This window comes from Sarcophilus harrisii, chromosome 4, assembly GCF_902635505.1.
Source record: "Sarcophilus harrisii chromosome 4, mSarHar1.11, whole genome shotgun sequence".
Lineage (NCBI taxonomy): Eukaryota > Metazoa > Chordata > Mammalia > Dasyuromorphia > Dasyuridae > Sarcophilus > Sarcophilus harrisii.
Window position 1 is genome coordinate 127,572,077 of NC_045429.1, and position 14,574 is coordinate 127,586,650.

Genomic DNA, 14,574 nt, shown 5'->3' on the forward strand with positions numbered 1-14,574 from the left:
TCAGCATCTCAAATGGAAGGGAGAGGAGAGAGGGTAAGAATTTATCTTATCAAAATCCACACATCATTTACATTTTACATTTTATCTCAGTTGAAAGAGGTACTAGGTGACACAATGAACTAGCCTCAAGTTGTGGTAGATGTTCCTAAATTCAAATCTGGCCTCACACACTTAACAGCCATGTGATATCACTTAACCCTGTTTGCCTCAATTTCTCATCTATAAAATGTACTAGAGTAGGAAATGGCAAACCACTCGTTTATCTTAGCAAAGAAAACCCCAAATATAACTGAACAACTGAAAATCTCTTAAGCACAATATCATTCTTTCAGTAGCCCATGTTTAATACATCCTTGATGTATTAAAGTCATCCTTGATTCTTCTTGCTCCCTTTCCCAATCCATATCCCACCAAATCTTCTTAACTGTACCTCTAAAATACCTCTTCACATTTCCCCCCCTTCTACACTCAACACTGCGATCATCCTAGTTCACTCTTTAGCTCTCCCAAGAACTACTGAAGCATTTTAAATAATCCTCCAGTCCGTTCTCCAACTAACAAAATAATTTTCTAACAGCTTGAGCAAATAGATCGCTGCCCTGATCAGTGCAGGCCCACTATGTCTAGAATGAAAAAAGAAAATATGAAGAGATACATTCATACAGACGGATACAGACACACACACACACACACACACACACAGACACACACACTCTCACACTCATGTTCCTCAACCTGGAATGTAAATTTCAAATCCTTCACAATCTGGTTCCCACCCATCTTATCCAGACTCGTTTCATATTATTACCCTTCACAAACTCCAAATGTTCAAGACAAACTGATCTATTGGCCATTCCCTGAATTTAACATTCCAGCTTCACACAAGTTGTCTATCAAGATGAATAAATTCTTTCACCACTATCCTCTTTCCATACTCAGGTCTTAAGGTGCCACTTCTTCCAAGCTGACTTCCCTGATTCCATAACCTGATTTCTTAAAACTCTCTTCTTTAAAAGTACTTCATAATTGATTTATCTCTGTATTTCTCATGTCTCTAACCCCTCCTACCCACTACCCCCAGCAACTCCTAAACAACTTTAAGTCAAGGACAATTACATTTCTATCTTTGTATTCTGAGCACATAGAATAGTCTTTTTGAACTGTAGGTAAAGAATATCTATGAAACTCAAAATCTAACTTCTAAATTCCACACATTTTAAATGCACTTTAACTCATGAAGCCCACTTTAGAGATCAAAGTTTTTTTTAAATCATCGTAAGACAAAAAATACCAAGAAATGTCAAGATCTATGCAGATCCTGGTTGTTAACTACTCCTAGTCTGAGACGGTCTAAAACTATCATTAAATTATTTTATCTAATTATGAGTATTGTACCTAAGCTAATATTTTAAAATTCGGAAAATGCTTCTTAGTTTTGTGCCAAGTATGCAATAGGTACTCAAAAACTCAAATTGCTTAAGGTGGAAAAGGTTCTGATTTTTTTTTTTTTTCATAAAATAAGCACATTTCAAAACAAAGTTAGGTGATAATCTTAGGTAAGATTTCAGAAACTATTTTTTAAAAAATGGAATGAACTTTCCCTTTATATCCCAGACCAAATATTACTATCATTTTTCACTGTTAGCAACAATTTATATTACTTGAACTCTCAAAAATCTGAAATATTTTGCCATTTTAGATTTTTCTTAAAAATTATTGTAATTTGTTAAATTAACAAAAATAAAAAAAAACAAGCTAAATATTGTTTTAGAATTATAGTCATTTATTTTTATCAATGTTACTGGGCACCCAAAGAAACATACAACTTATATACTATGAAGAATTTCCTATACAATTTTTGTTTTCTTAAGAAAAAACCCCACTTAAGCTGGAAAAAAGTCAAACAAATAAATTAGCAATTTACAACCAACATTTTTTATTACTGATATAGATAAGATTTATACTAGAAACTACTGTCTACTAATTGAAAATTACTAATGGAGATGCAAATCATAAGCTGTTTCACAAGTGGTATAAATATTCCCCAAAACTTTTTTCTTTTAAATTTGCACATATATTCATACACAAAAAGTGCCTATGTCCATAATCCGTCATTGTTCCATTAGTAAGGCCACATTCATCAGTTATGTGAATTTTAGAATGTTAAAACTCTCAAAATGCAAAATTTTCAAAACAGCCCACAAGCCATGCATTAGCATTAAAATTTGCTTCAAAAAATTAGTCATGCATTAATAAAATCAATAAAATTTTATGACATTCACTGAAGCCTACCCAGTTGGGAACCAACTTTTACATTTTAGATGCACCAGAAGTCAATTTTTCTGAAGTAAATGTTTACTGAATTAAGTACATTAAACCAAAGTTTAATTCACCTTATCTCACATTGTCCCTCTAAACTCATTAAGCAATCAAATCACAACACTATCTTAGCTCTTTCATCGGTTCAACTTTGTTTTTCTATTTTTTAAAAAAATAAGAGACACTTTTCATCATTCAATAATTAATCAACTCTTAAGACACAGCTCTCAAAACTGAAGAAATGAAAAAAGTTATGAGCAAAAAGATAGTGACCTCAATAAGAAACTTCTGAATTTTGTTTAATTAGGTTAGAGGAAGAAGACATTTTAAAGGCTATCCTCTTGTCAAAAAATGTACCATCTATTTTTGTAGCAAATTCCTGCTGTATATAGCTTCAGATGTCAATCCAATCAGCCAAAGACAAGTGCCAAAAAACATTTAAAAGTGAAATTAGTGACTACTTTAATATAGAGCATCTATATATACATACATATAGGGGGAAGGTGTTATGTATGCGGCAAAAAGCTAATCTCACCTCTAAGTGTTCCTATTCATTAGATATTAACCCATTTGCATCATGTAATATTAGGGTGATGATTTTTTCCTAGTCCTTAAATGTAATGATCATTTAAAAGTTCATCAATAAGAAGGCTGGCTTCCTAAGTCAGTATCACTAGGTTCATACATTCTATCTGTACAGTTTTTGTTTTATATTGGAGTTAAAATTTCACATGTTTTTAATTAACATAATCCATAAGATCAAAGAAATTCTGTCAAAGCATTTTCCTTTCCATTATCACTTTCTATACAGCTGCTGACACCTCCTGGGTAAGAAGGAAAATATCATTTTTTTACCACTTAATAGGTTACTATTCTTGTTTTTACTATAACTTTTAAAGGTTTTTGCATAAAAACAACATCTTAATTCCTGGATTATTTTTTTCTCCTGAGCATTTTATGTACAGATACATGTTAAGTATATGAATATATAAATAAATCCTTTAAATAATCACAACCCAAACTTTTAATATTTAAGTGGTGGAGGACAGCAGTGTTCCTGAAAATTTCAAGGATGAAATTTTGTGCCATTTACATAACCACCATTTTACAATACTGCAAAGTATGTCATTAAATAATAAGTGTATTCTTGACAAGATAAGCACTTAAGACAGCCTGATGATTAATTATAAAGCAAGGCAATTAAACTATTTTAAAAGGATGCACTATCAATGGCACAAACATTAAAATAAAAATTGAATGGGAGAATACTCTATTCACTTTTTTTTAAATGGGAAAAAATTTAATTCACTATGCTAAATTTTTCTATGTTCATTTAAAAAAACTTAACAAAAAAATTAATGTTGAAATAAATCTAGTATAGAATGGATTTTTTTTCTTTACATCCCTAATACTTAGCATATCATCTTACACACAGTAGTCAATGCACTTAATAAAGATTTAACTGATTTTTTCTTTTCTAAGCACATAAACATTTTCAACTGCATAAACCCTTTTTCAAGTAATCAAAAATTAGAAGATTTAGGGGCTATACAATGTTTCCTATTATATGTAAATGGCTTTTCCATGGTTGTCAGCAGTTTTTAACTCCCCCCAAATAGTATGAGGGAATAGAAAATTTGTTTACTTAGTAGCTTTTCTTCTGCCTTCCATAAACAAAAGTCTAATTGACTCATCTCCAAGTGTTATTCTGCCAATCTGATGTTCTCCCACTTAATTCATTACTCTAATATAAGACTTGATGAAATTAAATTTTATTGTCAAGGTTTTTACATAAAAATAAATTTTAAATTCTAATCACCATTGGTATTCCAAATGAACTGATATCTCCCTTTTCCACTTGAAAACTACCTCCAAGATAAGGCCAATAAGATTATGTATTGTTTTTCTGTTTGAAAAACTTAAATACTTGGGTATAAATATATCTGCATTAGATATACTTTTCCCCGTGAGTTTTTCAGTTTTTAATCATTTGAAAATCCTTCCCTCTTAAAACCATAAACTGCAGCACTAGGTTGAGTTAATCTTGAAACGCTTAAGTTTTGACAGTACTATATGAATAAATTGACAGGGACCCAAATTCTACATAGTATTTTATAAACAATATAAAAAGCATAAATTAATCTAAAGCAAACTTGTGCGAAGTTTTTCTTAAGAATACCAAGGTTTTCATAATTATATAACTCAAAATAAGCGATCTTAATAATAATATTTTTAAATTATAAATCAAAATGCCATTTTAATGCTCTATTGCTAGATTCTTCTATACTCTATACACATTAAGTAAAACTACAAAATACTGCTGGAACTAAAATGTTCATTTATTAAATTCACAATCTTCCTTCACTAATCTTACAAAAATGAAAAGGCATTTTATCTGCATATGTAAAACTTATTTTGATACAAAGGTAGGAATAAATCTTAACAGTCTTGACAAAAACAATTATGTTTGAAAAGATAGAAAAACACAAAAAGAAACAAGAACTGTCTAAAGTCACAATAATTTTGGCAGGAAAAAAATCCAAAACATTTTATGTACTTCAGAATTAGTTAAGATGGATATACATACATCAATTTGCAGTCAGAAAAAAAAAATCAGTTTAACATTTCTAACAATGGCAGGGAAGTGTTTATTCTACACTAAGGAAAAACTTTTCTGCAGATTTGAGCTGGTCTGATAACAATTTAACTTCCTAGTCATTATGCCATCCATTTTAAACATCCTTGTTACCACATAAATCAAATCTTTACCCTGGGGATCTGAAGAAATTATAACTCAAATTCAAAGTCATACTTTAGGATTAAACTTGTGTTATTTTTTTAAACATCAGAAGGGAAAAGAACATGGCAATTTTTTAAAAAAAGATACATTTTATATAGTCTTCAGCCTTTAAAATTAAGAGGAAAAATCCAATGTCTGCTTCCATTTTTCCATGCTTTCCATTTCGAAAAAATGAAAAAGGTAAATTTCGCTTCTCCAGGTTTGTTAATTTTCAGTGCCCAAACTTTTTTTTTTTTTTTTTTGGAGATTTAAGTAAAGGTTCAAAGTTAACAAGAGTTAATTTTAAAATGTTTACAACTCAACAGCAATTAAGTGCTTAAGATATTAAAAATGCAAGTTTAATTACTACTTTGCTTTTTTTTCCCATGGTTGGCACAATAAAACTTGTCAGAAAAATTCCTAAAGTATAGGGATTTCTCATAATTGTATTCAATCTGTTGAAAAGTTTGAATTTTTAACATGTAAGCTCATTTATTCAACCACTAGATAAGAATCACAAAACACTGGCACTACTTTGTCTTAGAATCATTTTGATTTCTTTTTACATCTCTTCAATGCAATGTTGTAATTGATTCCTCCTAAAATATATCTAGTGTAAAATACGAACCGTTTCCAGAAAATTCATTCCTGAAATGATACTTCCTTTAAATTTGCCAAAGGGGGTATCTCAAAAAACTACTTAAATTCATTAACAGTGTTTAACTAGTTTTCATAAAATCTCTACCAACTACCTATAAGAAACATGTGCATGTCTACACATAGAAGACTGAATTATAGAATTTTCAACAATTCAACAAATCAATTTAGAACAAATATTGGAAATCTCATCAATTCTACAGCTAACATTCCTCATGATTAAAAAAAAATAATAACTAGCGCCCCTTAGTGCTCACATTTGGAAAGACTCAACTTAAGAGTTCTGAAACTTTTTTTTTTTTTGGACATTCCAGAAAGTTTTCTGCCTCCACAATTCTTCCACTCAACTGCCAACACAAATAGGAAAAAGCAGAAACACTTAAAGGGGCAGTTTTACTTTTCCGGTAGTTCTACCATGCAAAGGTTAAATGACTATTTAGAATGGAAAAAGACAATTTGTCAATTTAAAAAAAAAACTTTTTTGAAACAACAACAAAATCTGAGTTATTACAATGGACTAATAGGTTTAACTACCGCTAGTTAATTCCCGAGATTTCCAGAACTACAAAGGCCTTTTAGATTCTTCTTTAACCATTTTTATCACCAGGGACATTTCCGGTCTTTTGTTCTTTAGTGACACTTAAAACTGGGCTTCCTCCCCACCCCCATGCCTCAGCAGGGTCTTTTATCTAAATTTAAATAATACTGAGTTATTTCTGAAACTTTAAAAATCCATTGTCCACCTCTTATCTTTAATTTTTAGTCATCTTTAAAAAAAATAGGTTTCTTGATCACTGATCTCTTGGCGACTCAATTTCCAAAAAGCATCCAACATTCGCCTTTCATCGTGTCCATGAATCTCCACACGATAAATCAAAGCTCCAAACTTGTTCACCAAAGATCACGTGTGGGTTTGCCAGCGCCGTTCTTCGGGTCCCTAACTATGGCTGCTTCTTCCCTGGGCCTCGGCCCCCCAAACTGCCTGCCGCTCCCTTTCCAGAGCCCCCCTCTCTCTCCAGCACGACAACGCCTTCATTTGGCATTCCCCTCCCCAAAAAGTGAAGTTAAACTCAACGGTTTTGTTTCCTCAAACCAAGAAAGACAAAATACTCAATTGCCATTCTGTCCTTCACAGAGCGGCTCCTTCCTCCACGGAGGCATTTGTGTCTAAGCACCAACAAAGAATGCGCGCTGGCTAACTTGTCTCCCAACACTCGCAAGCTCTACAGACTTTGCACTGAATCCCGCCCTTCTCGGCCAGGAATTCCACAAGGCAGAGCAAGGCATGGGCAGGAACTGGGAGACTCTGTTAGGTTGGGTCAAACTTCCTTTTCCGAAGGGAAGGAGAGGGCCGGGGAGACACCAGGGGCCCGCGCTCCCTTCCCCGCCACTGCCCCGAGTCCCGGCTTCCCCAGATTTCTACAATCCAGACTCCAAGCCTCGGGGGTGGTGGGGGATCGGGACCTGGTCGCTTACCCGGCGACTGCTTTCCTTCCTCAAAGCAACTCGGGGGATGGAAAAACACAGAACCGGGGACGGACGGACTGGAAAATGGTGGGGAGCGACCGGACAGGGCCCCGGGCCCTCGGTCCTCGGCACCAAGTTTTCCACAGCTCCCCAAAAGCTTCCCGAGCCCAACCTCCAGCAGGGCTGCCATCCGGCCGGCCCCGGGGGCCCCGCCCTCCCAAGTGGCCCCGGACTTTCCCGGTACCTCCAAGCCGCTCGGGCCAAGCCCCCTGGGGCAGGCAAGCCCTGGGCCTCCACCAGCCGCCCCGGATCCCAGGGGTTCCGGGCTCTCCCAAGTAGCCCCCCGGCCCCGGGGCGCTTGGGGAGAGGCGTCGGCGCCCCGGGGGCAAAACCGAGAAGGCAGGATGGGGGGGGGGGGGGCGGAGGAGCCTTTTACCTTCGTCCAGCAGCCGCTCGAGATGGTTGAAGATCCCACAGAAGTTGGGCAGGCTGCTCATGAGCTTCTTGTCGTTCATCAGCTGCATCAGGTAATCTGGGGTCGGCTTGGGCTTCTCCTTCGTTTCCATTTCCCCGACCATATTCCAAGCCCCGCAGCTCACACCGCCCGCCGCCACAGAAGAAAAAGGGGGCACAGGGGGCGGGGGGGCGAGCCCCAAGAAGCCGGGGGCTGCTCCGGGAGGGTCTGCAATCTTCGCCCGCCGCGGGGAAGGAAGGAGACGGGAGGAAGAGGAGGAGGAGACGGGGGGGCAGGGGGGGAAGCCGACTGTCCCCACAGCGCAGGAAACCGAACCGCCCGCTCTGCCCCCCCCACCCCCCGCAGGCACTTTTCCCTCCCGCGGCCGCTGTTCCCACAACGTGGGTCCCGGAGCTGCCGCTGCCGCCGCCTCGTCCTCCTCCTCTTCGTCGTCCTCCTCCTCCTCCCGCCGCTCGCTGCTCCCGGTGCTGCCTCCGCTGCCCAGCTCAGCCCGTCCCCTCACGAGTGCCGGCGGGGTGGGGAGGGGGGAGGAGGGGTTATCTCCGCGGGGCCCCGCTCTGGGCGCTGGGGGAACCGCTTTCGCTGGGAGGAGGAGGAGGAGCCGCCGCCGCCGCCGCCGCTACCGCCGGGGTTGTGGTGCCGCCGCCGCCGCCGCTGCTGCTGGAGCTGCTCGTTTGGTTTCTCTCCGGCTGCTCCTGCCTGCTCCGCCGCCGCCGCCTCTGCCGCGGGCTCGGGGTCTCTCTAGGCTGGTCCCCGACGCTGCCGCCTCTGCCGCTGCTGCCGCCGCGCACTGACTCTCCCGCTCCTCCTCCTCCCCTTCCTCCTCCTCCTCCTCCTTCTTCTTCTCCTCCTCTTCCTCCTCCTCACTCACTTGGCTGTGGAGTTCGCTTCAGTTCAGGCGGCGCTGCCAGCAGCGGCGGCAGCAGCAGCGGCGGCGGCGACGGCAAGGGGAGGGTAGAAAGGAAGGGGAGGGGAGGGGGAGGAGGAAGGGGGGGAAGAGACTCGAGGGGAGGGGGAGGAAGGGGAGGGGGAGCAGCGAGGAGACCGGGGCGGGGCGGGGCGAAGGGGGGACGGGAGGGGGAGGGGAAAGCGGCCGTTAATCCGAGACTCGGTCGGTGTCTTCCCCACACCCTCACGCTCCCGCTCCTCCCTTCCCTCTCGCCCTCCCGCTCACCCCTTTCTGCCCTCTCTATTCGGGGCCCTGGAGTTGTAATCGGCGACTCCCTCTCCCCCGGGGGATGGGGTGGGGTGGGATGAGGGGCAGAAAGAGAGGAATTTGGGGTGGGAGGGGGATAGGGGAGGGAGGGAGGGAGGGAGGAAAGGAAGGAAAGAAGGGGAGAGGGAAAGGCACGCGAGCGCAGCCCCGCCGAGGCCGAGCCCGGGGGTCCGAGCGCGAGGCGCGGAACTCGGGAGGGGGAGGCGGGGTTCCCCCACACACGCAAGCCTCGCCGCCTCCCCCCTTCCTCCACGCGGGGATGGTTGAGAAAAGACTGCGGGGGGGGGGGGGGAAGGAGTGGAGATTGGATGGAAGAGCTACGTAGGCTTCTATGAGCTGTGAAGCAGAGGAAAAAAAGGAAGGTGCCGGGGCTGCCCCGGCGGTCCCAGCGTCCGTCTAGTTGTGTCAGTGCCGAGGCTCTCCCCCGAGGCCGCTGTGGACTGGGCCCTGTCTAGCTCCCGGCTTGAATGACAAGAGGGACCTATATGCATGTAGGAGGAAAAGCCTAAGTGTTTTCACGCTGGGCAGAATGCACCGGGGCTGGGGCGAGGGGTGCGGTCTGGTACAGGCGGTGGCATTTTTGAGAGCCCCTTCCCACTGCTGGGCGCCGCGTAAACACTGCTTGTCCAGCCAGCCCGCCTGCCTGCCAGCCTTTGGCGCGCTCTATCGCGCGCGCGCGCGTGAAGCTATTTGTGGACACCCAGGACTGGCGAGCGTAGACCTTTGTGGTCGCGTAGTGTAGGGGAGCGTCTCGCGCACTCCGACGGAGGAATTTCCTGCGGAACCCGCCGAGCCAGCGTCGTCGTCCCCCTTCTCTGTCCCCTCCCCTTCCCAGCCCAGCTGAGCGCGTGCGCGAGCTTGCTAGTCGGCGTCCTTTTTTATTATATTAAAAAAAAAAAAAGTCCCTCCAAAAAGAAACACTCTCCTCGCTTTGCTGGGGGCCCGTCGGGGTGGGCGTCACGTGGTCTGGGCACGTAGCGGTAAGGTCCGAAGGCGCGTGCGCAGCTACGAGCCGACGGCTAGTGAGTAGAGGATTCGGTAACTGGTCACGCCCCCTTTTTGGGGTCTTTCTCGGCCCCTCCTACTGTCCGAGGTGGGGAAAGTAAGGGAGTAGGGTGGAAGAGAGTGGGTGGGGCTCGCTAATTTTAGCGCCTGCGTGGGATGAAGTGAATAGTCTGTCTCCGCTAAGGTGGGTTTCTTAAGCAGGTACCTGTGCTATCCAAAGTTTGACGAGATTGGTTTCGTCCCTTGAGTGGGATCGGAGGGTAAACGGCTCTCGCCAACCTCCGGCTGCTGCGGAGACCTCGGGTCGGGGTCCACCCGGACCGACCTTTCGCGGCTCTGCCCAGCCGCCTCTCGCTGGATAGAGCCGGCCCCGGCTCTCTAGCCGAGAGACAGCTTGTGGGCTAGGATCCGAGCTCCCGCGGGCTCTCACTAATGCTCCGGCGTTTTTGCCCGTATGCTTCTTGCCTTGTAACGGGCATCGAGAGCCTGGGCTGCGCCCTTCCCCCAGTCCCGCCTGAGCGGGGCCCCTGGGTGATCGAGGTCGGGGCGCGGACTTCTGTTTTTCCCCAAACATGAAAGTAGTGTCTACAGATACGTTATTTTCCCTTGAGCATTTCCTCGGCGTAGCCTCAGCTTTGGCTTCCTTCGGGCCGTTCTCTAATCCCATCAGTTGTTTTTTTCCTTTAGAGTGGGGGGGGGGCTCACTCTCCCCTCCCCCTATCCCAAAGTTAGTCAAAAAGATGAAAGAGAAGTGCTGGGGGAGGGGGCAGGAGGGAATAAAGATCTGATAGATTGGCATCCCTCTGTCTACAGGTGTGGATACACCCCCCCCCCCCAAGCTGGATATCACAAGTATAAAACGGCAATAAAGGGGCGACCTACGCAGGAAGCAGTGGTGGATGAAAAAAATCTCTGTTGCCACTGACACGGTTTCATTTCCATTTAATGTTCTCTTGTCCAGCATTACGGAAATATCTCGTTAGGCAGAAGATACACGTCTGCCTTTTTCCGTTAACTCTGAAAGTCAGTAATCCAACATACAAAAGTATGACTACAGCAGTTCTATAATAAATGGAATCTTATGGCGTTGTAAATACGGTGTTTGGAATTTATTGTTTTATAATGGCATCAGCGTTTAGTAATAAAAAGTGCCACTGAGATAAGCCGGTAAAGTGGGGTAGGGATTTTGAATTGCAAAACAGCATTTATATTTTACAAACCTCTTAAAGATAACTGGAACGAACAAGTTGTCTGAACTCTTTTTACAAAATGCCATAGATTTTTAGCATTTTTAAGTGCATTTTAAAAAAAGGACATGGCAGAAGATAATGTTGAAGTTCTCTTTCTACTTATAAATTAGGTATCAGCCTCTTATTCTTAAACTGTTTTATAGATTGTACGTTGTATTAAAGTAAACGGAGACTAAATTAACCATTCCAAAGCTACTTTTAATTTGGATGAATTACTTGGTCTTCTTATGGTGTCAGCATATTTTATATAATATTATTTATGTCAACATTTAACAAATTGTTACAACTATTAAAAATACTTTCACATTTGAATTTTGGGTAATAGGAAGAAAACAAAGGCTTTTCAAATTTAAGTCTACTCGCTTGAGTATTAATGTGTTTTCCAAATTTAAAAACGACCGTAGGGTTTTTTTTTAAATGAAGACATTTTAATTTCTGAAATCAACTTGGTAAACTAGTTGAATTGATTTTCAAATATTTTATCTTTTCCCCCAATTTTTAAAAAACCTTTTTAATGAACCAGTTAAAGTTTGGGCCAAATCCCCTGAAGAGTTTTTGATCAAAAATTTCTAAGTTTAAAAGATAAATTTCCATTTATATTTAGCTTCTACATGCCTATCCTAGTGTAGCAGGGTTGGGGTAAGGTAAATTGTTTAATCACCCTTCTTAAGATTGAGAACCACTGTAGTGATTACCACAGAGCTGGCCTTCCATCCAGGAAGATCTGAGTTCAGTTCCCACTTCTTAACATATGACGGCCATGGACAAATCACTCTGAAAGCTCCTGGCAACTCTTAAAACTCTAAAGTACAGAGAAAGTAACAATCTTCGATGGTGAAAGTTCCCTCATAGAAAGTTCTCTGTTCTAGTGAAATCACAAATCCAGTTTCTATTCTTATTCTTGCCATTTATCCTCAAGTACTACCATGGGAGCATCAGAAAAAAAAAAAAAAAAAAAAAAAAAAAGTCTTTCCATGCAAGAAATTTAATAAGTCATCTTTTGTTGTGCTCTTTCAGACCTCCATATTTAATTGTTGTGCACTTGATGTCTTAATGAGAGGTTTTATTAAGGTATCCAAAATTAGAATTAATCAATATTATTCATCTGGTGGGGGGAGGGGGAACATCTAAAGAGTTAACATTCATTTGACAGATAATGATTTATTGAGTACCTGTATATTTTAAAAAGCTCTATGCGCCATCGCGAATTCGAAAGATATTTTCTCATAACATGTTGGAACTGGAAAAGATTGAAGAAATCATCTACCCTCATCCTTTCATTTTTCAAAAGAGGAAATTAAACCCCAAATAGGTGAGATGATTTGCCCAAGGTCCAAGTGAAGTGAGCAGTAGTTGTGGAAATAGAGCCCAGGTTCCAGCTTACTGCTATTACAATTTCCCTAGCATTTTGCTAACTGCAGTTTTCTTGTAAGACATTTATAAGTGGCTCCAGTTTGGTCCTTAGGCAAGGCATAGCTCAGTACCTCCAGACTATTGCATTGCCAACCAATATTGACTACCTGCATGAATAACAACTGAGGATATAACTATGAAATGATGCTATTGGATTGCCATTCTCAAAGGCTGCCACACAGGGTAAACTCCAAAGAGACTGGAACCATTTAGTAGAACTAGACCCTATTTGAGAATTGTCTTAAGAAATAATTTCTGAGTCATCCAAGAAAGGGTAATGATTACTTTAGTCACATTCTTTAACTGAAAAGCAATCTTACCTACTTAATGCTTTATGAATTCTGAAATTTGGTACTGAATAACTTTGAATTGTTAAAAAAAAAAAAAAATTCACCTTCTGACAATGAAAATTTCCCACTGTTTAGGAAAGGTAGTAATCTCAGCTTTTGCCTCCCAGGATCTAGTACCTATACTTGGTAAGTATTTAAGGAAATGTTTATTGATTGACTAATTGAAACTATGTAAAACAATGAATGTCCCATGGAATTTAAATATAACTTCAGTAATCGATGTGGGCAGTTTTGGAATCATCCTCAAGTCTTTATGGTCTTTCACTGCTCCTCCCTATACACATATACCCCTCCATAACTAACCAGTCAGATGTGAAATCTTATTTATTCTATTGCCACAACATCTCTTACCCCTAACTCCTACTTTTGGCCCTTCTTACCTTTTACTGGGACTATCGTAATTATCTTCCAATTCATCTTCCACAAAACTGCCAAACTGGTAGTCCAATTTTGACCTTGTTATTCAAGAGACTTAGCTTTTTTTACTCTTTAGGATACGATACAAATTCCTCTATTGCAGTATGCAAATAAGCCTTTATAATCTGCCTGCAACCCATCTTTGTAAAATGATTCAAATTATACCTACATTATACTGCAGCCATCTAGTTCTCTGTGCTTTTGATATTCCTTTTCCCATTCCTATAATGCTCTCCCTCTCCTTGGTATCTTGAAATCCCTAGTCTGTTTCAATTCAAGTGCAGAGTTCTACCAGAAGTCTTTCATATTGCCCTAGTGGTTGATTCCCCGCCCCACGGCCCCAAATTACTTAGAATTCTTATTGTATTTTTATATCTTTCTATTTGATGTTTCTTCCCAGAAGAATTAAAACTCTTTGAAGGGATTGACTGTTTCTTGTTTTATATACCTGATGGCTCACGAGTGCCTGGCATGTAGCTGGGGCTTAATAATGTTTAAATTGAGATACAGACTCATGGTAAAGAGATTTGGTTTCTAAAATTTAGTTCGTCTAAATAACTAAGTTGTGTGATCTTGAATTTAACTTCTCTAATAAATCCATTCTCTCCTCATCTGGAAAATGTGAGGATATTAGATTAGGTGATTTCTAGGTCTTTTCCTACTTCAGTGGTCTTGTTGGATCAATCATAGATTGAAGAAAATAAAAAACAGATAGTTCTACCTTTGGTATAATATACAAAGAATTTATAAAACATGAGTATGAAACCTCATCACTTAACTGATGACAGTACATTAAAATGTAACTTTATTACAAAGAAGATAAAAGCAAAAGAATATTTTGGTAAGCCAAACTATGACGTGTTAAACTATGATTTCTTTCTGACAATAAACAAAATGCCCTAAATTGTATTTTAGAAAATAAGATTTCCTTTTTGTTGCATTAGTAGCAGTTAACTAATTAGTAGTAGTTAATAGTTAATTAGTAGCAGTAGTAACAGCACTACCTGATTTCATAATTGAAAAAATATGAAATAGTCTTGCCTCAATTGGCATGTAAATCAAATATATAAATGAACTAATAAAAATCCTTGCTTGCATCTATTTCCAGATTTAGTAAATAATTTTTGATATTTATGGGAGAAATGTTTATATTACCAATTTTGTTTTTAATCTAAAAATGAGTCGGTCATTAAGATCAATCCAATTTCTTGAAGACCCATTACAAA

The 14,574-nt window shown here is 40.8% G+C and overlaps 1 protein-coding gene across 10 annotated transcripts in view; it reads right to left on the minus strand.

Annotated features, from left to right (window-relative positions):
- QKI (QKI, KH domain containing RNA binding) overlaps positions 1-8,312 on the minus strand; it is a 173,905-nt gene extending 165,593 nt beyond the window's left edge. For 6 of the 10 annotated variants that reach the window (XM_031937516.1, XM_031937511.1, XM_031937514.1 and 3 more), the window contains exon 1: positions 7,659-7,981. In XM_031937516.1, coding sequence (XP_031793376.1) covers positions 7,659-7,800 — 142 coding nt within the window. In that variant the 5' untranslated portion in view covers positions 7,801-7,981. Of the gene's footprint in view, positions 1-7,658 lie in introns of all 10 variants that reach the window. The other 4 variants (XM_031937518.1, XM_031937519.1, XM_031937515.1 and 1 more) reach the window with 3 other exon arrangements.
- Positions 8,313-14,574: the final 6,262 nt, after the last annotated feature.